Consider the following 25,916-nt stretch of genomic DNA (forward strand, 5'->3'; position numbering starts at 1 on the left):
AATAAGAAGAAAAAATATTTCCAACTGAATGATGATGAAAATATAACATCAAAATTGTTGGTGTAGCTAAAGTAATACTTAGAACTCTGTAACTGTAAGTGCGTGTAAAGGCATGAAAGCGGAGACCTAAGATTCACTCCCAGAAGCCAGGGAAAAAAGAACAAAGTAATCCCAAAGCCAAAAAAGGGAAATAAAGACAAATACAGAGATCGATGGCATCAAAAGCTTGAGAAAAATGAAGAAATTTAATATCAAAAGCTGATGTTTTCCCTAAACGATTGGAAAGATTGACAAACCTCTACCAAGAATGGTCAATTTTAAGAAATAAGAAAGAGCCAGGTGAGGTGGGTAGTTCACACCTGTAATCCCAGCACTTTGGGAGGCATAGGTGGGAGGACTGCTTGATCCCAGGAGTTTAAGACCAGCCTGGGAATCATAAGGAGACCCCATCTCTATAAAAAAAAAAAAAATTTAATGAGCTGGGCGTGGTGGCTCGAGCCTGTAGTCCCGGCTACTTGGAAGGCTGAGGTGGGAGGATCGCTTGAGCCCAGGAGGTTGAGGCTGCAGTGAGCTGTGATCACACCACTGCACTCCAGCCCAGGCGACAGAGAGAGACCTGTCTGAAAAGCAAACAAACAAATAGAAAGATAGGCCAGGCGCAGTGGCTCACTCCTGTAATCCCAGCACTTTGGGGGGCCAAGGTGGGTGGATCACTTGAGGTCAGAAGTTTGAGACCAGCCTGACCAGCATGGTGAAACCCCGTCTCTACTAAAATTAGCCAGGTGTGGTGGTGGGTGCCTGTAATCCCAGCTACTCAGGAGGCTGAGGCGCAAGAATCGCTTGAACCCGGGAGGCAGAGGTTGCAGTGAGCCAAGATCATGCCACTGCACTCCAGCCTGGGCGACAGAGTGAGACTTGGTCTCAAAAGAAAAAAATAGAAAGATAGCACAAATCACCAATATCAAGAACAAAAAAGGCATTATTTATAAGGATCCTACAGACATAGTAATACACTACTGCCGTCTGTGGTGGCTCACACCTGTAATCCCAGCTCTTTGGGAGACCGAGGCAGGAGGATTGTTTGAGCCCAGGAGTTCAGGACCAGCAACATCATGCTTCAGTTTTGTTTCATCGTGAGACCCTGTCTCTACAAAACATCAAAAAATTAGCCAGGTGTGGCAGCACTTGCTTGTGTTCCAGCTACTTGGGAGGCTGAGGTGGGAGGATGGCCTGGGCCTGGGAGACTGATGCTGCAGTGAGCTGAGGTCACACCACTGTGCTCCAGCCTGGGTGACAGAGCGAGACCATGTCTCAAAATAATAGGAGACTATGATGAACAATTTTAGGCCAGTAAATGTAGCAATTTCAATGCAATGGATAAACTCTGGGAAGAATATAACTTGTCAAAAGCGATGGAAATCGGCATGGTCCTCTTGCTGTTTAGGAAATTGAATTAAGGCAGGAGAATGGCATGAACCTGGGAGGCGGAGGTGCAGTGAGCCAAGAGAACCTGGTTGGAGCCAGAGAACCTACCTACCAAGAAAACTCCTGCAAATATATATGGTTTCCCGGTGAATTCTATCAAACATTCAAAGAAGAAACCACGATATTCTTACACAAACTCTTTCAGACAATAAGAGGAGGGGGAACGGGTGCTGTGGCTCCCACCTGTAATCCTAGCACTTTGGGAGGCTGAGGCAGGAGAATCACCTGAGGCCAGGAGTTTGAGACCAGCCTGGAAATATAGTGAGACCCTGTGTACAAAAAAAATTATACCTGTAGCCCCAGCTACTTGGGAGGCTGAAGTGGGAGGATCCCTTGATCCCAGGGGTTCAAGGCTGCAGTGAGCCATGATCGCACCACTACACTCCAGCCTGGCAACAGAGTGAGACCCTATCTCTCTACAAAAGGAGGGCCTATTTCCCAGCTTGTTTTATGAGGCAATATAACCCAATACCAAAACCTGACAAAGACACCTAAAAAAAATTATAGACCACTGTCCTTCATGAACACAGGCAAAAATCCTTACGAAGGTATTGGCAGGTGAAATCCAACAATAGCCTAAGAGGGCAGTACACCTCGGCCAAGCGTGGTTTATCCCATTGATGCAAGGTTGTTTTGATTCATAAATCAATCTTTGTCGTTACCATATTACTAGAATAAAGAAGCAAAGGACGATCACTGAAATAGATGCAGAAAAGACATTTGGAAACATTTATACCTGTTTTATGATTTTTTTTAAAAAAAAACCTCAGCAAACTAAGAATAGAAGGAAACTCCCTGAGTCTGATAAACGGACATCTATGAAAAACCTACACTAGACGTTGTACTTTTGATGGCGAAATATTGAGCATTTTATCCCTAAAATCAAGACCAAGGATGACACCCATACTCACTCTTCTGTCCAACATTATACTCAAAGTCCCAGCCACTGCAATAAGCTAAGAAAAAAGGCAAATTGAAGTCACAAGGATTAGAAAGGAAGAAGTAAAACTGTATTTATTTGTAGATGACGTGATTATTTATGTAGAGGATCCTAAGAAAGCTTCAGAGAATTCCTAGAACTATTAAGTGAATTTAGCAAGATTTCAGAAATCAAGGCTAATGTGCAAAATTTTATCGTTATATAGTAGCAGCAAACTATTGGAAAATGAAATCAGAAATTACATTCTATTTGTAATAACAAAAAGTAAAATACTTAGTAATTATCTTAACAAAAGAATACAAGACCTGTTCACTGAAAACTATAAACACTGCTGAGATAAATTGAAGAAGATGCGGAGGGATGAAGAAAGACAGCATGTCCGTGATGAAAAGACTCAATCCTGTTAAAACATCAGCTCTCCCAGTCAAAATCGCAGCAGACTTTTTTGTAGGAATTGACACAGTGAGTCTAAAATAGGAAACACATGTGACCTGGAATTGCCAAAGCAATTAATCAAAACGGAGCTGATACATGCCCTAATTTCAAAGTTTCTATTCTACTTACAGCTTCAGTAATCCAGTCAGCCACAGTGTCCCTGAAGAATAGACACACAGGTGAGCGGAACAGAATAGAAAGCCCAGAAATAGACCCCACCTCAATAGTCCATTGATTTTCAATGAAGATGTCAACGTAATTCCACATGGAAAGAAAAGTCTTTTTAGCAACTGTTTATACATAAGGAAAGAAATGACGCTTGACCTGCATTTCACCATACACAAAGGTGGCTCAGAATGCTAAAGCTAAAACCGTAACACTTCTGGAAGAAAGCAGTAAATCTTAGTGACTGTGAGGTCAAGGCAGAGATTTCTTAGGACACAAAAAACAACCACAAAAGGAAAAATGGATGTATTCAATTTTATTAAAAATTTCATTAAAATTAAAAACATTTGCTCTTCAAAAGATGTCCATAAGAAAATGAGAAGACGGGCCAGGCGAGGTGGCTCATGCCTGTAATCCTAGCACTTTGGGAGGCCAAGGTGGGCGGATCACAACATCAGGAGATCGAGACCATCCTGGCTAATATGGTGAAACCCCATCTCTACTAAAAATACAAAAAATTAGCCAGGCGTGGTGACAGGCACCTGTAGTCCCAGCTACTCGGGAGGCTGAGGCAGGAGAGTGGCGTGAACCCGGGAGGCAGAGCTTGCAGTGAGCTGAGATCACACCACTGCACTCCAGCCTGGGTGACAGAGTGAGACTCCGACTCAAAAAAAAGAAAAAAAAAGATAAACCACAGGATGGAAGAAAATATTTGCAATACATAAGTCTGATGAAGAATATGTGTTTTAGCTGAGCGTGGTGGTGACGTGCACCTGTAGTCTCAGCTACTCGGGAGGCTGAGGTAGGAGGATCGCTTAAGCCCTGGAGGTCAAGGCTGCAGTGAGCCACGATCCCGCCACTGCACTCCCGCCTGGGCAACAGAGTGAAACCCTATGCCCCCCACCCCCGCCAAAAAAAAAGGTGTATGTTACAACTCCACCCAATTAAAGAAAATGGGCAGAAGACGGGAGCAGACACTTCAGAAAAGAAGATACATGAGTGGGTAATAAACACATGGAAAGATGCCATCATTAGTCTTCAGGGAAACGCAGATTGTAACACAGAGATCCTCCTGCATATGCACGGACACCCTGCGTGCACCCACGTCACCAGTGGGAGGGCACACAGCACAGCCACTGTGGAAGACGGCTGCAGTTTCTTAGAAAGTTAAATGTGCACCTCCCTGTGAGCCAGCCACTCCGCTCCCAAGAGAAATGAAGACAGATGTCCACATGAGGACATGTGCCAGGACCTCGGCCACAGCTCCATGCAGTCACCAGGAACTGGGAGCAGCCCAGGTACCCACTGGCAGGCGATGGGCAAAGGCGGCGACCTTTGGCCACAGGGTGGAAAATCCTTCAGCTGTGGAAAGGAAGAAAGTGCAGATAAAACAACATGGAAGGCTCTAAAGGTCAGTGTTTGCAACTTTGTATAAGACCCTAGAAGATACAGCTGCAGTCTGGTCAGCTTCTGGGTGCCAGAAGCCCGGGCTCGTGGGGGCCGCAGCGAGTGCTGGCAGCTGCGTGGGACCAGGTGCCGTCCCGGCTGTGGTGGCAGCTTCAAGGGGGTGGTCAGACTCGCCCGCTTGTGTACTTTACATGGATGTGGTTTATTGTGTGTAAAGTAGACCTCCATGAAGTTGACTAATAGCAGATGAAAGTGTTGATTGAAATCTTGGACTTCTGGTTCCTGAATCAAAATGATGTTTTGTGACTTAATGTGGCCCTCAGGATGCCCTTTAACCAGAGAGGGAGCAGGAGGGTCTGTGATGTCTGGAGTTTTCTTTTCTTTTTTTTTTTTTTTGAGACGGAGTCTCGCTCTTTCACCCAGGCTGGAGTGCAGTGGCGCGATCTTGGCTCACTGCAGGCTCCGCCTCCCGGGGTTCACGCTTCTCCTGCCTCAGCCTCCCGCGTAGCTGGGACTACAGGCGCCTGCCACCTCGCCCGGCTAATTTTTTGTATTTTTTTTTTTTAGTAGAGACGGGGTTTCACCGTGTCAGCCAGGATGGTCTTGATCTCCTGACCTCGTGATCCGCCCGCCTCGGCCTCCCAAAGTGCTGGGATTACAGGCGTGAGCCACCGCGCCCAGCCTGGAGTTTTCCACTGAGCAGAGGAAGACGGTCTCTGCTGGGCAAATGTTAAAGGGACAAAAGGAAAAACTAAGACTTGATGGCACTCTGTGGGTGGGGCGAGCAGCATGTCTGTGACTTCAACACGTTCCATCTAAAAGGATTTCACATCAGAGAGAGGAGGAGCTGAATCAGAGGAAAGCATGCTTTTTTTTTTTTTTTTTTTTTGAGAAGGAGTTCCCCTTGCATAGGCTGGAGTTCAGTGGTGCAGTCTCAGTTCACTGCAGCCTCCACCTTCTGGGCTCAGGTGACCATCCCACCAAGCCTCCTGAGTAGCTGGGACCTCAGGCTCCCACCACCAGGCCCGACTAATTTTAAACTTTTTGTAAAGACAGGCTGTGTTGCCCGGGCTTGTCTCCAACTCCTGAGCTCAAGCATTCCGACCACCCCCACCTTCCAGAGTCCTCCGGCAGGCTCACACTTAGGCAGCGTGGTCAGTTCGTGAGGCCATGACTTGAATCCAGCATGGAATGGGTGACAGAGTGGACCGTCCCTGTGCACAGACGAGCTGTGTCCTCCAGGGCCTCTGTCTCCCTGCTGCTCACAGCCCTTGTCCCAGGACCCCTGGCCTAGGCCCATCAAGAGGAGCCCCACAGGCCTGGCTGGGCCTCAGCCCCTCTCGGGGTAACTGCCAGGGAGGCCCCTGAGCCAGTGCAGTGATACCACTTGAGGGTTTGTGCGCCCGGCAGGCGTTTCCTCCCTTTACTTAGGAAGGCAGGGCCATGGTACCAGGTCCTGTGGCTGGAAGTGCAGGGGAGAGAGGGGGTTTGTGCGGGAGGACCGGTGCCCACCGCGTGCAGCCTAGGTCACTGAGCTCCGTACCTGCTCCCTGAGCAAAGGCCGGCCGAGGGCCTGTATCCCAGGCACTCTCACCCTCAGGAGGCCAGGAGGCCAGCTCGAGGGAAACGCTCGTGGAGACAGCCCTGCCGAGGCCCCCACAGCCCAGAGACGGCCCCTCCAGGACGCCCTGCTCGACAGCCAGGGGCCAGCAAGGGTGTGGACAGAGGGCCCGGACTGGACCCAGACCCCGCACTGTAGGCCACGGCCCACCTGGTTTGACCTTGCGTGACTGCGGCCTCACCTGCTGTCTTCATCTGCAGGACTGGGCTGGGGTCTGCAGGGCTCAGCTGAGCCCAGGAGCTACCAGAGCTAACCCCTGACCTCCCAGGCGGGCAAAGGGCTGATGTCGGTAGCCCCCATCCTGGAGGGGCAGGTAAGGCCCCGCCTACACCTCGTCCCCCCCCCACCCCCACCCCCACCCCGTGCCTCCAAAGGCCCCAAGCCTTCACTCTTTCGCCCCACCTCCATTTGGCCCCGCCCTCCCTGTCATGGCCCTGCACCCCGCCATGGCCCTGCCCCATCTCCATTTAACTCAGTCATCTGCCGCGGCCCCGCCCTCCCCGCCTCAGCCCCACCCCATCTCCATTTGGCCCCACCCTCCCCACCACAGCCCCACCCATATCCATTCGGCTCTGCCCTCCTTGCCTACCGGCTCTGTCCCCCCCTACCCCCAAATCTCTATTTGGCCCCACCCACCCTGCCTCGGCCCCACTCCTCTTTGGCTCCGCATGGTCCTCCCTGTTGCAGGCTCTGCGCATCTGCTCCCGGCATGGCGCTACGGCACCTCGCCCTCCTGGCTGGCCTTCTGGTGGGAGTCGCCAGCAAGTCCGTGGAGAACATGGTAGGTGCCTCCGTCACGTGTCCACACGGCCTAAACCAGAACCTCTGTGGAGGGCGGTGGGCCCTTCCCCTAGAGGGTCTAACTCTTCGACCTTTAGGACACTGATGTCCCAGTCCCAGAGGTGCTGACCGGGTCCACTGTTGGGGTCAGAGGGGCCTGTGCCTCGCAGAGGGGAGCCCTTTGCTGCCTGCCGGGTGAGCTCCTGATTAGGCATCCCGGCCTGCACTGGGAGGAGCTCTGCCAGCAGTGACGGCACAGCATGCCGCACGTTGCTATCGCGGAGTGTAGCTGCAGCGGCTCCAGACTCCCAGGCAGAGCGGGTGGAGGGTGGGGACCCCTCACTAGCCTGGCTGGGGCGTTTGAGGGACCGAACCTGGGCCCCTCCCTGGCGGTGTGGATTCTCTCCCGCACTCCGCAGTCACCCCTGGACGCCCTCACCATTCACTGCATTCAGGTCACGAGAAACAGCACAGCTGTTATTAACACACAAGCTGAGGGCACCCTTAGACCCCTAGGCCTGTCCAGCCTGCCTGTGGTCGGGGAATGGGCCCTCACACACACCGTAAGTGCCAGCACCCAGCGCACCTGTGCAGCACCTGGGCACCCGGGTGTGAATTCATCCCCTGAAACGCCAGCCAGGCCCGGGCACTTCCTCTGTGGGGTCAAGCTGGAAACCCCTGATGGAGGGCGTCCAGAGACTTGCAGAGAATGTCGGTGGCACTGCCACGGCCTGTGGGTGCCACCTCCTGGGAGTGGTTTACTCTTCCAGGCCCAGCTTTTCCTTGGAGACTGCCCACCCGGGGTCCCACAGGGATGTGCACTGTGGCCGTGAGTCCCCTCCTTGCTCCCAGACCCACAGGGGACAGAGGGCCACCCGATGCTGACTCTAGAAGAGGCCGGAGCTGCGGGCGTTGAGATGTGCTCACACGGTACCCCTCAGCCGCTGCTGCTCTGAGCATGAGCCTGTCTGGCACTCACGTCCTGGAGTTTCACTGCCATGTCCCCTCCAGGCCCAGCTGCCCGAGTGCTGTGTGGATGTGGTGGGCGTCAACGCCAGCTGCCCAGGCGCAAGCCTGTGTGGCCCAGGTAAGCCACTTTATTCCAAGCAGATTCCAGACCAGCCACTGAGCCACTGGCGTGTGTGTGCCCAGATCCCTCCCCTCGGTGACAAGGATAGTGCTCATCTGTGCTGCGGGGCTGGGGGAGTGGACGGCGCAGTGAGGGCTGCGAAGCTTGAGGAAGGATATCTGAGCCTCCTTTCTGATGGGCGGCCTTGAGCGGCAGCCTCGTGAGAAGACTGGCCCGGCAGAGGGCTGGGAGCAGAGGCAGGAGCTGAGATCAGAAAGGTGCTAGGAGAAGGGTCTGAGGGAGTGGCCCATGAGCTCAGCCATTCTCACGGGGCAGTCCTGGCTCCAGGGGCTTCTGGCAAAGCCCAAGACATTTTTGCCTGTCTGTGCTCGGGTAGAGGTGCTGCTGGCCTCTGGTGCGTGGAGTGGAATGCCAATCAACAGGACGCCGCCAGAGGATGCCAGCCTGTGTCAGCGTGCCACGGGCAGGCCCTGTTCATCGGAGGTTCTGGGAGGCTGCAGAAGAAACTGTCTGGGGGCAGCTGGATGTCAGGAGGTTGAGGCTGGTGGGGGCAGCCAGTGGGAACAGCCAGGGGAGGCGAGGACAGAGAAGGTGCAAGGGCCACTCCTTGGTGGCCCTTGGTGGACTTGGGGCTGAGGTGCCCAGGCTGTACCTCCAAGGGCCTTGGCACTCCCATCCTGGGGGTCCAGCCCTCCCATGATGGAAGAACCCAGAAGGGCTGCTCCTGGGGACCCAGGGGCCTCATGAGGAGGGCGTGGTGAAGACGGAGGCTGCGGCAGCCAGTGAGGCTGGGCGTGGGGGTCCGAGGCTGGGCGTGGGGGTTGGGGAGGCCACAGGAAGGCAGTGATGACATCTGAGGCACAAGCAGGGTAGGAGGAGGAGGGCACCGCTCCGAGGGAGGACGGGCTGGGAGGAAGCTGAGCACCTTGGGGCCCCTCATCCTCTGATGCTGAAGCCCTGGTGGCCGGGTGAGAGCCACTCCACTGGCACCCCATGGCAGCAAGAGTGCTGGGGCCATGGCGTCTCCTGTGAGGGATTGTGTACCCCAGGCACTGCATGGGCGCAGGCAGCTATGCAGCAGTCATGGTGCCCATGGAGGGGCCAGGCCAGCGGGTCGTGAAGTCCAAGGGCCGAGGTGGCCCCACGCACAGGTGCGGGGTGGGAACTGTCTGGCGCGTGTGGGGAGGGGCCAGGCCTGCGGTGTCAGATAAGCTTCTCCCTGCGTGCGGCCCCGTCCTCGGCGGCTCATAGGCCGGGTCACGTCTCCGCTTGGGGAGGTCGTGGGCACTTCTGGGGACAGCGCTGCGCTGGTGTTTGGCTCCCTGCCATGGACTCCGTTCTTCAGCCTCCGGGGCAGAGACTCTCAGACAGAGCGAGCCTTGCTGAAGTCTGCCCGAGCCCTGTGCCAGGAGACGGCAGGAGACAGAGGCTGCCCCCAGTGCTGGGAGAGCACAGCTCCACCCCGGCAGGACTGAGCAGGTGGACTTCCATTCTCCCAAGAGGTGTGTCTGCAGAGTGACCCCTGTCACAACCATGCCGGGGTCTCAGGCCCACTGTCCACCGCGGGGTCCCCGTGTCGCCACAGCCCGTTTGTATTCAGATCAATCTGTGAGGAAGGGTCGAGGCGTGTGGTCCACCCGTGGCCCGCACCAGCATCCGCACCGCAGTCAGCATCAAGCGTGTGTCTACTCAGCTCTGGGCTAAGTGTTGGAGATGTTTAGAAAGTCAAGGAGTAAGAGTCAATTCCTGTCCTTAAAGGTGCCCTGGCCGGTGGGCGGAAATGAGGCTTCAGGCGCAGCGTCGGCCTCGGAGGGGAATGAGGCTTCAGGTGCAGCGTCGGCCTGGATGGGGGAATGAGGCTTGGTTCTGCAGGATCCCCCGAGAGAGACCCGGGGGAGGGTGCCAGGGTGTGGAGGTGACAGATGGACCAAGGGTCGGGATCAGCTTGGGGCAGGAGGCTGTGCTGCTGGCAGGTGGGCCTATCCTGCCTGGGTGGCATGAGGGAACACGGAGTGAGAGGCAGCGGCTCCAGGCACTGCAGATGGGGGTCCTGGGGGAGGCATGGGGGGTCCTGGGGGAGGCGTGGGGGGTCCTGGGGGAGGCCTGGGGGGTCCTGGGGGAGGCCTGGGGGTCCTGGGGGAGGCATGAGGGTCCTGGGGGAGGCGTGGGGGGTCCTGGGGAGGCGTGGGGGGTCCTGGCGGAGGCATGGGGGTCCTGGGGAGGCATGGGGGGTCCTGGGGGAGGCTGTGGGGGGTCCTGGGGGAGGCCGTGGGGGGGTCTTGGGGAGGCCATGGGGGGGGTCCTGAGGGAGGCCTGGGGCAGGCATTGCAGTGGGGGTTCTTGGGAGTCCATGGCACGAGGGCTGGGTGGTGGAAGCTGGGCCCAGCCTCCAGTCCTGCAGAGCACAAGCCCCCGCCACAGGCCTGTTCATTCTGGATGCTGCCGCCTACCGCTCTCTGAAGTGCGCGGTGTGGAGCGCTCAGGACTGGGATGCTCAGCGTGGAGTGCGAAGTGTGGAGTACTCAGGGCTGGGGTGCTCAGTGTGGAATACTCAGGGCTGGGGTGCTCAGTGTGGAATACTCAGGGTCGGGGTGCTCAGTGTGGAATACTCAGGGTCGGGGTGCTCAGTGTGGAATACTCAGGGTCGGGGTGCTCAGTGTGGAATACTCAGGGTCGGGGTGCTCAGTGTGGAGTACTCAGGGCTGGGTGCTCAGTGTGGAGTATTCAGGGTCGGGGTGCTCAGGTCCGGGGTGCTCAGTGTGGAGTACTCAGGGTCGGGGTGCTCAGGTCCGGGGTGCTCAGTGTGGAGTACTCAGGGTCGGGGTGCTCAGGTCCGGGGTGCTCAGTGTGGAGTACTCAGGGTCGGGGTGCTCAGGTCTGGGGTGCTCAGTGTGGAGTACTCAGGGTCGGGGTGCTCAGGTCCGGGGTGCTCAGTGTGGAGTACTCACGGTCGGGGTACTCAGGTCTGGGGTGCTCAGCATGGAGTGTGCAGCGTGTGGTGCTCAGGGCCCTGCCGTGCTCCCTGGGGGTGTCCTTGTCTGCCGCCCACCCACCCTCTAGAGCACGTTGGTATCCGGAATGAAAGTTACCTCACCAACTCAAATAGAGAATCATTCCCAGGAGACTCAGCTGGTGTGGATTTTGCTTTGGCTGACATGCCCTCCTCTGCCCCACACAGGCTGTTACAGGCGCTGGAACGCAGATGGGAGCGCCAGCTGTGTCCGCTGTGGGAACGGAACCCTCCCAGCCCACAATGGCTCCGAGTGTAGAAGCTGTAGGTCTGCCCGGCTGCCCCCGGCTCCCTTCTCACAGCTCCAGCTGTGGGAGACACTGTGGGAGTTGCTGTCTGTGTCCCCACCTTGCCCCAGAGCCACTGTCCACTGGGGGACAGCCCCGGGAGCCCCCTCTTCCCGAGTCCGCTGGCCCATTCGGGACAGCTCTGTGGTGAGGGCTGCTCTGCGCCCGTAGCCCCTCACTTTTGTATTTCCGGCCTGAGATCCCCTTCAGGGTGCACGTGGGTGTCCCCGTGGGTTCCGTGCATACAGGCTTCCCAGAGCTCTGCTCTCCCACAGTCGCTGGCCGGGGTGCGCCATTCCCCATGAACAGAAGCTCAGGGACCCCTGGGCGGCCACATCCCGGTAAGTCTCAGCAGGCCACGGCCACCTCTGCCGGTGTCCTGGGGGCTGGGGGCCCTCGGAGCCAGTGCAGACCCTGACCCCTGACGCAGCCACAGCAGGCTCAGGGTCTGCAAAACAGCCAGAGGGGAGTGCGGCAGCCCCCTGCAGCTTGGGGTCAGCTGGCGTGGGTGGGGGATGTTGGGGGCACCACGGGGGGCTCTGCCACATCTCTATAGGGCCGTAGTTAGGGGAGGCCCTGATGGCCACACCGCACACTCTCAGGGTCACACAGCTCACAGCCACATGCTCTCAGGTTCACACTCATGTCTCATGGCCACACCGCACACTCTGAGTTTCACACTCACGACTCACAGCCACACCACACTCAGGTTCACACAGCCACACTGCACGCTCAGGTTCACACTCATGGCTCACGGTCACACTGCACACTCTGAGGTTCACACTCATGGCCACACTGCACGCTCTCAGGTTCACACTCATGGCTCACGGCCACACCGCACACTCTGAGGTTCACACTCACGACTCGGCCATACCACATGCTCTCAGGTTCATGCTCATGGCCACACTGCACACTCTCAGGTTCACACTCATGGCTCACGGCCACACCACACACTCTCAGGTTCACACTCATGGCCACACTGCACACTCTCAGGTTCACACTCATGGCCCCACTGCATGCTCTCAGGTTCACACTCATGGCTCACGGCCACACCGCACACTCTCAGGTTCACACTCATGGCCACACTGCACGCTCTCAGGTTCACACTCATGGCCACACTGCATGCTCTCAGGTTCACACTCATGGCTCATGGCCACACCGCACACTCTCAGGTTCACACTCATGGCCACACTGCACGCTCTAAGGTTCACACTCATGGCTCATGGCCACACCGCACACTCTCAGGTTCACACTCATGGCCACACCACACGCTCTCAGTTTCACATGGCTCACGGCCACACCGCACACTCTGAGGTTCACACGACTCACAGCCACACCACGCTCTCTGGTTCACGCTCACGGCCACACTGCACACTCTCAGGTTCACACTCATGGCCACAGTGCACACTCTCAGGTTCACACTCATGGCCACACTGCACACCTTAGGAGCATGCTCACAGCTTGGTCCTGCCTCCGCCTCGCCCCAAGCCCATCCCAGCCTGCAGTCACAGTCCCAGGAACTAGGAGGAGCAGGTGCTCTGAGGTCTCTGCTAACCATGCCTAGCGGCTCTTCCAGAGTGTAGGGCCCCAGGAGGCGGCAGACATGCAGGCTGGACAGGAATACCTGCCACACAGCCTGGACCTGGGGCTATCAACATCTGATTCTCAGGAGGACACAGGGCCCATCTCCCAGACAGACCCGTCTCCTGGGCCTCTGAACCCACCTGAGATGTGGGCGTGGTTTGCAGACCCTCATCCTTCAGCAGAGGACACGCTGGACCTGGGGCCGGGGCCAAGGGCTGTGTTCTGAGAGGGCAAAACCCTCATGTCCTTAGAGCATGGACTCGGGCCCTGAGCTGGCCTGGGTCCATTGCTGACCTGAGTGGCAGTGTTTTAGGGTGGGGTTGGCCTAGAGGGCTCCTGGCCTCCTGTGGCTCTGTGCTGGGGCCGGAAGGAGCAAGGCCCCCAAGCTTGGCAAACACACCTGTGTCTCAAGGTTGGGGAGTCTCCTCCCCAGCATCTCAGAGCACACCCAGTAGCCATCGCCAACTGTCCCGAGCCCCAGGCCAGTAGCCCCGGCCTGTCCTGGCCCAGGCAGGTGGAGGTGAGTGGGGTGCAGGAGCACCTGCTGCCAGCTTGAGGCTCTGCCCTGTGTGGGGGCCCCAGGGCCTGTGCTGAGCCCTGAGGAAGGAGCAAGGCGGGGAATCCCCTGGCTTTCAGGGGCAACTGGAATCGGAGAGGCGTTTCCGCAGACCCTGGCCAGGGTCAGCCCCTGTAACGCTCCCAACATCCGAGCTCCTTTGAGAAGCTGAGGCCGGGGCAGGTGGTAACTTTCCCAGACCCCGCGGCCAGATGTCCAGGCGTGGCTGAGCCTGCAGGGATGACCCAGGCCCATGTGCAGAGCCCTCGTCACCCACAGCCAGTCCCGTGAGGCTCAGGTGTGTTCAGGGAGCAGCGAATCTGCCGTGCGCAGGGGGCACTGGGGACCAGGCGAGGAGCCAGGACCGCTGTCCTGCCCATCCGCTCAGTGATGTCTGTTTGCAGGGGCTCCGCGCGTGGCTGCCTCCCTCTTCCTGGGCACCTTCTTCATCAGCTCCGGCCTCATCCTCTCCGTAGCTGGGTTCTTCTACCTCAAGCGCTCCAGTAAACTCCCCAGGGTCTTCTACAGAAGAAACAAAGGTATCTCCCAGACCAGCGCCTGCCCCACAGGAGGGCACAGGGCAGGCAGGATCCAGCCAAGGAGATGGGCCTGAGACTAGAGTGTCCCAGGCCAGAGCAGACTGGCAGAGGCCGGGAGGGAGCAGGGCCTGTCACATGGCTTTTGGGTCCCGGTGTGAGAATAACTGTCACTTCCCGGGAACAGCCGTGTGTGGATTTGAGGCCGGGAGGGAGCAGGGCCTGTCTCGTGGCTTTTGGGTCCCAGTGTGAGAAGAGCTGTCACTTCCTGGAAACAGCCGTGTGTGGATTTGAAGGGTCGAAGCACCAAGGGGCCTTCCTCGGGGCCCAGAACCTCCGCTGGAGCCCTCTTCCGGCAGAGGCATCTCCCTGGGGCCCTCAGGGCATCACGAGGGGCGAGTGGAGCGGGGCCAGGAGGCTTTCGGCAGCTTGGACTTGCCCGGGCTCCTCTAGCAGCCATGGTCCCCCCACCCCCTCTCCTGGGGTCAGGGCTGGCCAAGCTGGTGTGGGTCCCACACCCCAGCCTACACCACGCCGTATACATGGTCACCCCGGGCCTGGGCACTGACCTGTTCCCACTGGAGACAGCGTTGTGACTGTGGCACCTTCAGGCGGGGGTGGGTTCTGAGCAGGGTCCATGGCGCCTTCAGGCGGGGGCGGGTTCTGAGCGGGGTCCGTGGCGCCTGCCCTCGTCCAGGGCCGCCCTCACAGGGTCCCTGCCAGGCAGATGGTCCCCGAGGTGAGCACTTGGCTAGATTGTCATAGCCGAGCTGGGGCCTCCTCCCAGGTCTCTGGGCAGCCCCACCTGGCTGCTGTGAGACCCCTGTCCACCCCCCTCCACCTCTCTCGGGGTCCCAGGGCCCAGCCTCCAGTTGGGAGCCCGCTGCCTATGGGCACCCTTGGAGCAGGGCAAGGCTCAGGGCTTGGTCAGCCCTGGTGGCCACGGGACAAGGAGAAGCCAGGTTGGCCACGATGCCACAGCACCCCCATCGCGGGGGCACCATGGAGGCAGAAGCCCACGGCCCTGGGGCTCAAAGCCACCTCATGCCTGAGGCTCCTCCTGGGAGGGTGGGAGGACAGCCCTTCCTCTGGGACCCTGGAGCCTGGGGAAGCGCTTCTCATGAGGGGGGCTTGTCCCCTCTGCTGAGGCGGGAAGGTGGGTCCAGGGAGGGGGGACTCCCCTTGGGTGCTAGGGAGGCCCCCGCACCCGTGAGTGCCCCGGAGGAATGTGGCAGGGCCAAGGGCCAGGCTGACGGCACCGCAGGGAGAGGTGGGGGGAGACGCTGCAGCCCTAGGGCCTCTGCTGCTCCGTGGACGCTGCACTGGGCTGAGGCTGAGGCAGCTCCTCGGCTCCAGGGTGACTCCGCTTTCTTCCCCACAGCCCCGGCCCTGCAGCCTGGCGAAGCCGTAAGTAACCCGCGTCATCCGGGCTGAGCGTCCCCGGCCGCGTTTGCCTGTGCCGGGCCATCCCGAGTCCTCACTCTGCCTTTCTCTCCTTTTCAAGGCTGCAATGATCCCCCCGCCACAGTCCTCAGGTAACAGCAGCTGTCGTATTCCCCCTGTGGGGTTTCCCATCTCTGGGCCAGTCCTGGGGTGCTCTGTGGGTTTGTCCGGCTCTGGATCTCGGCCGCCCCTGCCCGGGTCCCCAGGAGACCCACCCACGAGGCAGGGCCAGGGCCGGATTTGGCGGCGCCCCCTGCTCTGGATCTCAGCTGGATTTGGCCGGCACCCCCTACCCACCCCCCTTTAATCCCCATGACTTCCATGCTCTTTCCTGTTCCCGAGACGTGGACTCTGCAGGAAAGGAGGACCCACCACGACAGGGCAGACCCCCCAATACCTGCCCCTCCTTTAAGTCCAGCTCCACCCGAGGACAGACGCAGCCGGCCTCCGCCAGGTCCTCCTGAGCAGCCATCGCTTCAGTGGCGCTGGGTCAGGCGGACCCAAGAGTCAGCCCGGTTACGACCCATTTTATGTGCAGGGCCACAGACACAGAGAGGCTGAGTGACTGGCCCACAGCCACACAGCTCCAAGGCCATGAGCAGGGCTCACCCGGCCTCGGTCCGCCTTTGCAGAGGTCTCTCGTGGGGGCAGGTGACAGTGCCTTTAGGGGACAGACAGTTCTCCATCAAGGCTGGATCTGCCCCGTCCCTAAAGCAGCCCTGTCTGCAAGTGCCCAGCAGACCCCACAGTGCCCGAGTGCCCTAGGGCTGCCAGCTTCAACAGCAGATCTTTAATCTGACTGTCCTAGAGTTCAGAAGTCCAAAACCAAGGGGCAGGCAATGCCACACACTTCCCAAGGCTCTGGGGAGGACCCTGTCTGCCTTCCCAGCCCCTGCCGGCTCAGGCGTCTGTGGCTGTGTTGCCCGTCTCTGTCCCCTGGTCCCACGGCGTCTCCCCCACCTCTGCGTCTTCTCTCTCCGCCTCCCTCTGAGGTGGGCCCTGGCCGTTGATTCAGGGCCTGCCTGGGGAACCCTGGGCGATCACACCTGAGACCCTGACGTAACCCCCTGCAGAGCCCTTTCTTCTAAACAAGGTCACATTCGAGGGCTCGGGGCTACGGCCTGCTTGTCGCCCTCTTAGGTGCGTGATGCTCTAGGACCCACATCTCTGTCTTCAGGGATCGCCTGGCCCTTGTCCAGGCCCTGGGGCCCAGGGTGTAAATGAGAGGACGCAGCCAGGCAGGAGGAAGCCGTCCCTTTCCCGAGCCGGAGCTCTGAGGGCGCCTTAGGGGCAGGGGGCATCTGGGGTCCCATCTGGTCAGAGTAAACAGCCCGGGCGCCTGTGCCATGCCCGCTCCCGAGAGCCTTCAGTGAGGGCTGAGGCCTGCACTGTCCCTGCTGTCCAGGTCCCACTCTGACCCTGCCTGTCTCTAACCCGTTTCAGTACGGAAGCCGCGCTACGTCAGGCGGGAGCGGCCCCTGGACGGGGCCACGGACCCCGCTGCCTTCTCGGCGGAGGCCCGTATCAGCAATGTCTGACCTGGAGGCCGAGACCATGCCACGCACTTGGCGGCAGGGACCCGGAGGCCGACCCCTTGGCGGGAGCCCAGCACAAAGGGTTGGCATCGCCCAGTGCCCGGGACAGTCCTGGGCACAGCCCCGGCTCTGAGTCCCTCCGTCTCCCAGCAACAGATGCCACGGGGTCCCAGGCCGCCTGAGGCTCCTTCCCACCATAGCCATCTCGTTTATCGGACCAAGAGCAGGCATCCTTGAGACCTCAGAGCTTCAGATCGAGGCCTTGGGGGGTCTGGGCCCCCCAGGAAACACGGTGACGCCCCAGCGCCTGCAGCCAAGATGGAGGCCTGGCTCAGGCAGCCAAAGCTGGCATGATCTATGGGGCAGGCGCCGCTCTGCCTAGAAAAGCCAGGGGCTCTGCTGCCGTGCCCTCCGGAGCCCACGACGGGCAGGACTCCTCCAGCACCACCGCACCCAGTGGCCCGAGACCCCTCTGAGAACAGTGAGGCGGGTCCTCGTGCCGTTCCAGCCGGTGCCCGGCCAGTGGGGAGGACGCAGCCTAGGAACCAGCTGCCTGAGACCAGGGTGCCTCTGGGCTGTCCCCCAACGCGGCGGAGACCCCGCGCACGCAGCCACCCATTTCCGGAGCTGCAGGATGGAGCTTCCTCTTGATCTCTTTGTTTTTAAGCAGAAATTCATTGTGCAGAAAAGTCCTCCAGAGCTCTGCGGCCCCGCTTGGATCCGCTGGACCCCCGTGCCTGGCTGATCCCTGCCCACGCAGGGCAGGCCCACATCTAACCCCCGCAAGTCACTGCCTAACTGGACCTGCCAAGGCTGCCCTGGTGCTGTCTGAGTCCTGGGGTCTCTCCCAGAGTTCCTGGGAGAAAGGCGCCGTTGTGGCCGCCTCCCGCATGCCAGGCTTGGGGCTCCACTGTGGGTCTCAGATGCCCTGCGGTACCGGCACTGTCTGCTTTAGCATTGGATCCCCATCTGAGGGGTGGCCTGGCCTTCGGGGTCCCCATGCTCCTTTGCGAAGTCCACTGTGGGTGCCATCATGGTCTCCGGGACCTGGGCCAGCGGGAACGTGGGGGCACTGGGTGCTGATATAAAGTCAGCGTTACGCAAGCTGCGTTCCAAGCTGCTCTCTCTCGTAGGATCCTCTGTTCTCTAAGTGCAGGTTGGGGAGCAAAGCCCCCACCAGGCTGGCCCCACACACTCCGCCATTGTGTGCTGGGGGCAAGGAGGTGGGACAGGGGTGGAGGAGAGTCCAGGTTGGGGCTGCCTGGTTGGGGCCCTGAGAGCCACGAGCACAGGGTGCCCCCCTCCCTGCACATTTTCTGCCATAGGCCCATTCCCCGGATGCAACCTGTGCAGGTGGGACCTGCGGCCCCCAACCCCCCAGCTCGGACTGAGGTGGGACAGAGTGTGGGTGTGCATTCCCATCGGCCGGCCAGGCTGCGTGGGGGCTGCAGACACGGGCCCCGGGGGGGCTGCCATGGCCATTAGGGGGGCAGCAATGGGTGGCTCCTTGGAGGGGCCGGCAGTGTGGGGGTGTTTGCTGACAGTGATGGCCCTGGCCAGAGAGGGCTGAGCTGGGGCGATAGGCCTCGAGGGGCAGAGGGCCCGGGCACCAGGACGCGAGTGCTGCCCCTGCTCTTGTAACCATGCCCTCCACCCAGGCAGAAACATCCACTGCCTGGAGGGTCGTGTCCTTAGACACCTGCGTCCCCGTCCCTGAAAACCCCCAGCCTGAGGTTTGCAGCCAGGGAGTGCCTGGGGGGGCATTGGCTCTGCCCTTGGCCCTGGCCCAAGAAGTGTCCTGGGGCTGGGAGGGTCACCTGATCCTGGGGAGAAAGGGAGGGACTGGACAGCCTAAGGCCACTCTGAACCCAGCACTGACCGCCCCACCTGATGCCCTGGGCCATGCCCCTGTGTCTCGGGAGCCCCCAGTCTCCTCCTGTGGGGAAGGAGACAGGGACCGAGGTGGGGGTGGAGGAAAGGAGTCCACGTCCCCCTGGAAACTCCACTCCTGCATTTGCACCAGGCTGGGCGTCTGGTTTGGAGGATAAAATCGGAAACAGGCATGGACAGCAGGTCCAGCCAGGCAGGCTCTGGAGGCCAGGCCAGGCCAGACACAGACAGACACCTCCCAGCCCACCCTCTGAGCAGCCCCCCAGGCCCCATCTCTCAGTTCTGGGTGCCCTCCCTCTCGCCCCACCCAGTGGCCCAAACCAAAAACCCAGGGTCATCCTGACACCTCCACATCCCCTCCTCAGCTGGCTCCCCGCGTCCCCCACCTGTGCACTCTCGATTGGCCCCTGGCAGGCAGCACGTGGTCAGCCAGGACCTGTGGCAGCGAGGGGCACACCCTCCTCACTGGGCACGGGAGGGATACACTGGCTGGGCCTCCTGCCCAGAGTGGACACTGAGCTGGGTCTAGGGTCGGCCCCAGCACGTCAGGGGCAAAGCTAGACCCCAAGCGCACGTCCCAGAGCCCTGCTTCCCCACACCGGCCTCCCCTCTGCACATCTGGGCCCTTGGGAAAGAAGTCCAGCCCCAGAACCAACAGAGCCGCTGCATTTGAGCCAATGGCCCAGCACGGGGCAGGGTGGAGTGAGGCCGGGGGCCCCACAGCAGCCCAGGCCTGGCAGTGCCAGGTGTAACCCGTAACCCAGAGGCCTGGAGCGGAAGGAGTCCCTGGGAGGGCGTGAGGAGACCAAAAGTGAAGGAGATGAGGGGTCAGGTGCTCACACCAGCATCCACGTCTCAAGCATGGCCACGTGTGCTCACACACACGCTCACCAGCCCAGCCTCCTGCCCACTGGCTGCGACGGAGGGGACCAGGCAGGCCCACCCCCTGCCCTGGACTCGGCCAGCCAAGCTGCTCCGCTGCCACCCCGAGCCTCCCGAGAGCCCTGAGAGACAGTCTGAGCTGAGAGAAGGGGAGCTGCTGGCTCCTCTCCTACACAGGGAGGCCTGGCCTGGCCCCGAGACGACACATTCCTCCAGCCTTTCCTCGCCTTTGCCTCCGGCATGAGTGTCAGCCGAGAGCCGAGTGACCTCAGTGCCCGGATATTCCCAGGAGCTGTCAGGAGGACGTTCCCAGAGCTGCAGGAGCCCGGGCGCTTCCTGGAGGCGGCATGTGACCCGAGTCACGGTCCTCAGGAAGCAGGAGCCTCCAGTGAGCGCTTTCTGGGCCAAGCCTCACAGTGGCTCCCTGCACGGAGTCCCGATAGCCTCAGCCACCCTGGACCCCTCACAGAGCTCCCACCACTCCCTGTCTGAGCTCCCAAATCCCCTCTCTGAACCCCCTCAACCCCCGACTGAGAGTCATGGAACTGGCAGGGTTCCCGCCCTTCCTGAACCCAAGTCCCCATCCTCCTCCACAGGGCGTTGCCCGGCCTCTGCAGTCCTGGTTCCCACTTCCCAGCGTCCCTTGGGCTCCAGAATGCCCGCGGCAGCACTGGGGGAGCCTCTGGGTCCCCACTGAGGTGTCAGAGGGCACCTGCAGGGGAGTTGTCTGAGGGCAGTCTGGGGTGGCCCGGCCAGCTCTCCCACTAGGGTGGGTCCCTCACTCCCAGCCCCACCCATTGTGACACCCCCCCCAGGCTGGTGTGTGGGGTCCCGGCTCAGGTCTGGCCCAGGCCTCACGACGGGGATGGGGCTATGGCAGCCGGGTCGGACCTGCCCTTGCATGAGGTCCACTGGGCTGGGGGAGAGATGCCTCAGTGAGGTGGGGAGCTGGCAGCTGGACAACCTGGGGGGTGCAGCTCTACACCAGGCCCTCGGGCCCGCAGCGGGGTGTGCAGGGGACAAGGGCAGCCCATGCCACTGGCTGCTCCTCTGGGACCCACACATCCTCCATCCCAGCCCTGCCAGCCTCAGCCCCCAGACTCTCAACCAGCTCCAGCCCTGGTCTTTGCACAGACCAGTCCTGTAGCCTGCTAGGGCATGTGGACATGACGTGTGTGAGAGCGTGTGAACATGGCATGTGTGTGAATGTGGACATGGCATGTGTGTGGACGTGGCATGTGTGTGGACGTGGCATGTGTGTGTGGACACGGCATGGGTGTGAGAGCGTCTGAACACGGCATGTGTGAATGTGGACATGGCATGTGAATGTGGACATGGCATGTGAGTGTGGACATGGCATGTGTGTGAATGTGGACATGACGTGTGTGTGGACATGGCATGTGCGTGTGGACACAGGGCACGAGTGTGAGAGCATGTGGACATGGCATGTGTGTGAGAGCATGTGAACAGCATGTGTGTGAATGTGGACGCAGCATGTGAGTGTGGACATGGCATGTGTGTGTGTGGACATGGCATGTGTGTGAGTGTGGACACGGCATGAGTGTGGACACGGCATGTGTGGACACGGCATGTGTGTGGACACGGCATGTGTGAGTGTGGACATGGCATGTGTGTGGACACGGCATGTGTGTGGACACGGCATGTGCGAGTGTGGACACGGCATGTGTGAGTGTGGACACGGCATGTGTGTGAGTGTGGACACGGCATGTGAGTGTGGACACGTGAATGTGGACACGGCATGTGTGTGGACACGGCATGTGAGTGGACATGGAATGTGTGTGGACAAGGCGTGTGTGTGGACACAGCGTGTGTGTGTGTGGACACGGCATGTGTGAGAGTGTGGACACGGCATGTGAGAGTGGACATGGCATGTGAGTGTGGACACGGCATGTGTGTGTGAACACAGCACGTGTGTGAACATGGCGCGTGTGTGGACACGGCGCATGTGTGACACGGCACGTGTGTGTGGACACGGCACGTCTGTGAGAGCATGTAGACACGGGCATGGAACGTGTGGACGGGGGCATGGAGCATGTGAACACATGGCCCGTGTGTGAGAGCAGCCATGTATGTGTGTGGATGAGGCAGGTGAGCACATGGGTGGGTGTGGGCAGGGAAGTGGCAGGAATGGGCTGTTGAGGGCAGGCAGCAGTGAGCAAAGGGCAGGGGCAGGCTGGGCATAGGCTGTGGGGGGCTCAGGGGAGGGCCCCTGCTGGGAGGCCCACCCAGGAGCTCAGGGGCCACAGGGACCCGGAACCGCAATGAGCAGCTTCCAGCAGGTGCTCCAGCCTCCTGGGGCTATAGGGAGAGAGGGCTTTGTCCAAGCACACACCCCAGCCCAGACCTGCCCAGGCTGCAGCGGCTGTGCTGACCCCTACCCAGTTCTGACCCTCACCCCTCACTCCCTGCCCTCCAGCTGCCTGGCCTGCCAAGGAGAGGATGAAGCCAGCCAATCCCTGAGGCTTTGTGGCCACACCCTTGGACAGCATGACCCATAGGGTATAAATAGTCCTGCTTGGGAGCCCACACCCGACAACTCACACCTGCCTCAGACCAGAGCTCTGTGCGGGTGACGGCGCACGCATTCCCTGTGTCCCCACCTGTCTTGGACGGAGCAGAAGCCACACCTGCCAGACCAGTGCCACTGGGACAGCTGCTGGTGGCCCGCCCCGGGGAGGGATACCTGCTGGGTGAAGCACAGGCCAGGCTGGGCCTGGAGAAGAGGAAGCAGACACTGCCAGGGCAGGGCAGCCCAGGGCCTTGGAGCCCAACCTTGGCCGGCGAGAAGGACCATGCCCAGGACCCGCTGACCCCCGGCCACCAGGTAAGGCCAGCTCAGCCTGTGTTCACCCCTCACCTGCACAGGCTCAGGGTGGGGCACCATCGTGGAGGGGTGGGGCCTGGTGCCAAGGAACCGGTTCTGTGTGGTACACAGGCCGCAGAGCAGTCCCCAGGTCCTGGTACCTGGGGCACTCACGGCCTCACAGTGACGGTGCGTGACTCAGGTGGTCACAGTGACCTGTGTCATCCCACCAGCCTGTCTGGGACTCACTGGCAAGTCAGGGGCGGGGTGGGGCAGTGCCAGGAGTCACTTCTGGGGCAGCCTCCTGGGCCCCACGGGGACGCACAGCCAGGCCCTTGAGGCTCACCGTCACCCTTGCCCACTTCCCTCCAGGTGGGACCCCTGTGGCTCCCTGCAGCGGATCCTGGGTGCAGGGGAGGGGCAGGAGGTGGAGCAGGGTCCCAGGTCAGCTGAGATGCCCACCTGAGCCACACCCAGGGGCAGAGCAGCATCCCACAGTGTCCGTCCCCCAGGGTCCCTGCCATGAAGTGGGAGTGGGTCAGGGAGAAGAAACACCCACTCAGTGGGCGGCTGAGGGTGCCCTGACCATCACCTGACCATCAGGCAGTGGGCTGGCCCAGAAGGAATGACTGGGCTTGTCCAAGTCCCACCCCCGCTCCGTGCATATCAGACCCTCAGCAGCCAGACAAGCTGGCCCCGCAGGCCGCAGGTCATGCCTGACACGCACCTTCCTCGGGCACTGACCCCTGCCCCTGCCTGGGCCCTCCCTATCGTCCCGAAGCCCCCGGGGCTCAGCCCGGTCCCCAGACCCAGAGACCCCCACACCCCACCCTCACATAGCTGCCTGCAAATCAGGCCTGCACTGCCCAAGCCAGGCACCCACCCTGGGATCCGAGTTCAAACTCACTTCACTTGACTTGGAGTCCCTGGCCTGCCTGACAGCCGTATCCGCCAGGGTCCAGGGCCCGCTGGCTCCCTTGGGGTGGCCCTGGCTGAGTCACCCATGCTCTGGGCAACCTTTTCCACACTGTGGCGTTGTGTGAGTCCCGTGATGTGGGCCCAGCCTTGCAGAGCTCCGACATAAACAGTAACGACTGTGGCTACTGTCATCCTCACCATTATTTCTGCCCAGGCAGCAGGGCCAGCCAGGTGGGGCAGGGCCGACAGGAGGTGTCCACCGAGCGGTCAGCGAGACCCCCGTGCACACGGCCTGCATTCCCGGCGCAGGCCTGGGGCCCTGTAGGAGGCTCACCCCTGGTGCAGCCGTGTGATGGGGTGGAGAGGGCAGGATTGCACGTGGGGCAGAATGACCTCCGGGGCACCGGAGGAACTTTCTGGAGTGGCGCACAGGGAACAGAGTCCTTCCCTGGGATCTCTGGGGACAAGAGAGGGGAGGGGGAGATAAAACACCACCAGAAAGGGGCGGCCTGTGATTGCTCACCACAGTCCCTGTCCCACAGCTCAGAAACATGTCAGGCCAGCAGGTGTGGCACACGGCTGTGCCACCCCCTCACCGGAGCAGCTCCACAGCCTCGATGCCCAGGTCCCCCAGCTCAGCCGGCAGCCCCAGGTCCCCTGGCACCCCTGGCTCGGAGAAGGTGGCCTCCCCCCTGGAGTGCTCCATCTGCTTCTCAGGCTATGATAACATCTTCAAGACGCCCAAGGAGCTCTCCTGCACCCACGTCTTCTGCCTGGAGTGCCTGGCCCGGCTGGCGGCTGCTCAGCCTGTGGGCCGCCCCGGCGGTGAGGCTGTACCTTGCCCCTTCTGCAGGCAGCCCACGGCCGTGCCGCCTGCCGGAGCCCCCGCGCTGCGCACCAGCCGCCAGCTGCAGGCCCGGATGCCGGCGCATTTGCGGCGCGAGGAGCCTGTGTGGCTGGAGGGCACAAAGCTGTGCTGCCAACCACTGCCCACCACACCTGGCCGCAAGCCCAGTTTCGTATGCGTGGACGTGGGTTTGAGCAAGCCTGCTGAGCCGCCCGTGCCCGCCCGGGACCCTGCCCCCAGCCGGGGCCGCCTGGCCCGCTGCTGGGCGCGATGCCGGGACTGGAGGCGCATGGCACTGGTCTCTGCCCTGCTGCTGGTGCTATTCTGCGTGGCACTCTGGCCGGTGCAGTGCGCGCTCAAGACCGGGAACCTGCGCTGCCTGCCGCTGCCTCCCCGGCCCCCGGCCACCACCACAGCCGCCTCCCCCTTCGGGCCTCTGACTGACAACTAGGGCCACCAGCCTCTGCCCAGGTCAGCCGCCCTCACCCAGCTCCATGGGGGGTCCCCCACTGGGGGGCTCAAGGACGCAGCAGCCACTGGAAGTCAGTCCCCGAGGACGTGAAAGGAGCCGGGCATCTCTGAGGACTCCACCGGGGCCCCACCAAGACCAGGCTCCATTTAGCTTGTCCACCTCTCACTCTCCAGGCTGGGTCCTGATGGGGTGGACAAGAGGGTCCCCAAAGCCTCCAACAGCCACAGGCTCACTGGGCGTGGTGGCTCACACCTGTCATCCCAGCACTTTGGGAGGCTGAGGCGGAGAGATCACTTAAGGTCGGGATTTCGACACCAGCCTGACCAACATGGTGAAACCCCATCTCTACTAAAAATACGAAAATTAGCCGGGTGGTCGTGGCGGGCGTCTCTTAGCTACTCAGGAGGCTGAGGCAGGAGAATTGCTTGAACCAGGGAGGTGGAGGTTGCAGTGAGCCAAGATTGCACCACTGCATCCAGCCTGGCGACAGAGCGAGACCCTGTCTCAAACAAAACAAAACAAACAAAATGAAAAAACAGGCTGGTACAGGAAGGGCCCAGGAGAGCAGCTGGCCAGCGCCCCTGCCACCCACACACACTGTGAACTGCCTGCCAGGGAAGACCCTTGCCAAGAAGGAAGGGGCCCTGCCATGCTTCCACTCGTGCTGACATTTCCCCGCAGGGCTGGTCCTGCTGTTGGGTGGGGGTGCTCGTCTTGCCCTCAGACTGTGGGGAGAGAGTGGAGGCAGGGCAGCCCCCAGTGCCAGGTAACCACAGAAACTTCCAGCTGCGCCTCCAACCCTTGTGAATTGTACCTTTTAAAATAAATTATTTGTATCCATCTTTGGTAAGAGGGCCTCACCCTGGGTGCCCCTGCTGCAGCCTCAACCCAGAGGATACCCTGACAGGATTAGACTCCCAGCAGCCACTGGGACAGGTGGGCCCAAGGTTCTAGGGGGTCCAACTCCCAGCCCCTCTGGCTGCAGACAGGCTGGGGGTTTCTGGAGTTAGCTGGCGACTCAACAACGTGAGGCTCCCCAGGGAGATGGGGAGAGGCCCAGGACACTTGGGGCAGGGCAGGCTGGACCAGGGGGAGGGCTTCAGCTTGGCTCAGAGCCCGGTGGCTGACAAAGGGGGCCTTTCTCTTCCCCCATCCTCCGCCGTGGCCATACTAGGCCACACCTCCAGGAAGTCACGCCCCATGGCCCTG

The 25,916-nt window shown here is 60.4% G+C and overlaps 2 protein-coding genes across 4 annotated transcripts; both read left to right on the forward strand.

The window, feature by feature from the left end:
- The first annotated feature begins 369 nt into the window (after positions 1 to 369).
- Positions 370 to 17,990, forward strand: C22H1orf159 (chromosome 22 C1orf159 homolog). Of its 3 annotated transcripts, XM_055261148.2 has the most exons (10): positions 370 to 4,436; positions 6,254 to 6,366; positions 6,741 to 6,834; positions 7,845 to 7,920; positions 11,102 to 11,197; positions 11,496 to 11,561; positions 13,765 to 13,899; positions 15,278 to 15,303; positions 15,401 to 15,431; positions 16,783 to 17,990. In XM_055261148.2, exons 3-10 carry the CDS (start codon positions 6,763 to 6,765, stop codon positions 16,875 to 16,877), a joined length of 597 nt encoding a protein of 198 aa, XP_055117123.1. In that variant the 5' UTR covers positions 370 to 4,436; positions 6,254 to 6,366; positions 6,741 to 6,762; the 3' UTR covers positions 16,878 to 17,990. The 3 variants fall into 3 exon arrangements, with proteins under 3 accessions (XP_055117123.1, XP_063488173.1, XP_063488172.1); XM_063632103.1 differs by lacking the exons at positions 370 to 4,436; positions 6,254 to 6,366 and having other exon boundaries at positions 6,737 to 6,834; positions 7,686 to 9,425; XM_063632102.1 differs by lacking the exons at positions 370 to 4,436; positions 6,254 to 6,366; positions 6,741 to 6,834; positions 7,845 to 7,920 and adding exons at positions 7,927 to 9,074; positions 9,269 to 9,425.
- Positions 17,991 to 22,095: 4,105 nt separating this feature from the next.
- RNF223 (ring finger protein 223) lies at positions 22,096 to 25,547 on the forward strand. Its single transcript, XM_055261147.2, has 2 exons — positions 22,096 to 22,491; positions 23,931 to 25,547. The coding sequence occupies exon 2, from the start codon at positions 23,940 to 23,942 to the stop codon at positions 24,684 to 24,686; it is 747 nt and encodes a 248-aa protein (XP_055117122.1). The 5' UTR covers positions 22,096 to 22,491; positions 23,931 to 23,939; the 3' UTR covers positions 24,687 to 25,547.
- Positions 25,548 to 25,916: the final 369 nt, after the last annotated feature.

This window comes from Symphalangus syndactylus, chromosome 22 (genome assembly GCF_028878055.3).
Source record: "Symphalangus syndactylus isolate Jambi chromosome 22, NHGRI_mSymSyn1-v2.1_pri, whole genome shotgun sequence".
NCBI classification, from domain to species: domain Eukaryota; kingdom Metazoa; phylum Chordata; class Mammalia; order Primates; family Hylobatidae; genus Symphalangus; species Symphalangus syndactylus.

Coding starts and splice junctions, on each gene's coding strand:
- C22H1orf159 (XM_063632102.1), top strand. CDS start 8,940: ATGGCGTCTCCTGTGAGGGATTGTGTACCCCAGGCACTGCATGGGCGC. Junction 11,198..11,495: donor TGGCTCCGAGTGTAGAAGCT/GTAGGTCTGCCC, acceptor GCTCTCCCACAG/TCGCTGGCCGGGGTGCGCCA. Junction 15,304..15,400: donor CCCTGCAGCCTGGCGAAGCC/GTAAGTAACCCG, acceptor CTCCTTTTCAAG/GCTGCAATGATCCCCCCGCC.
- RNF223 (XM_055261147.2), top strand. CDS start 23,940: ATGTCAGGCCAGCAGGTGTGGCACACGGCTGTGCCACCCCCTCACCGG.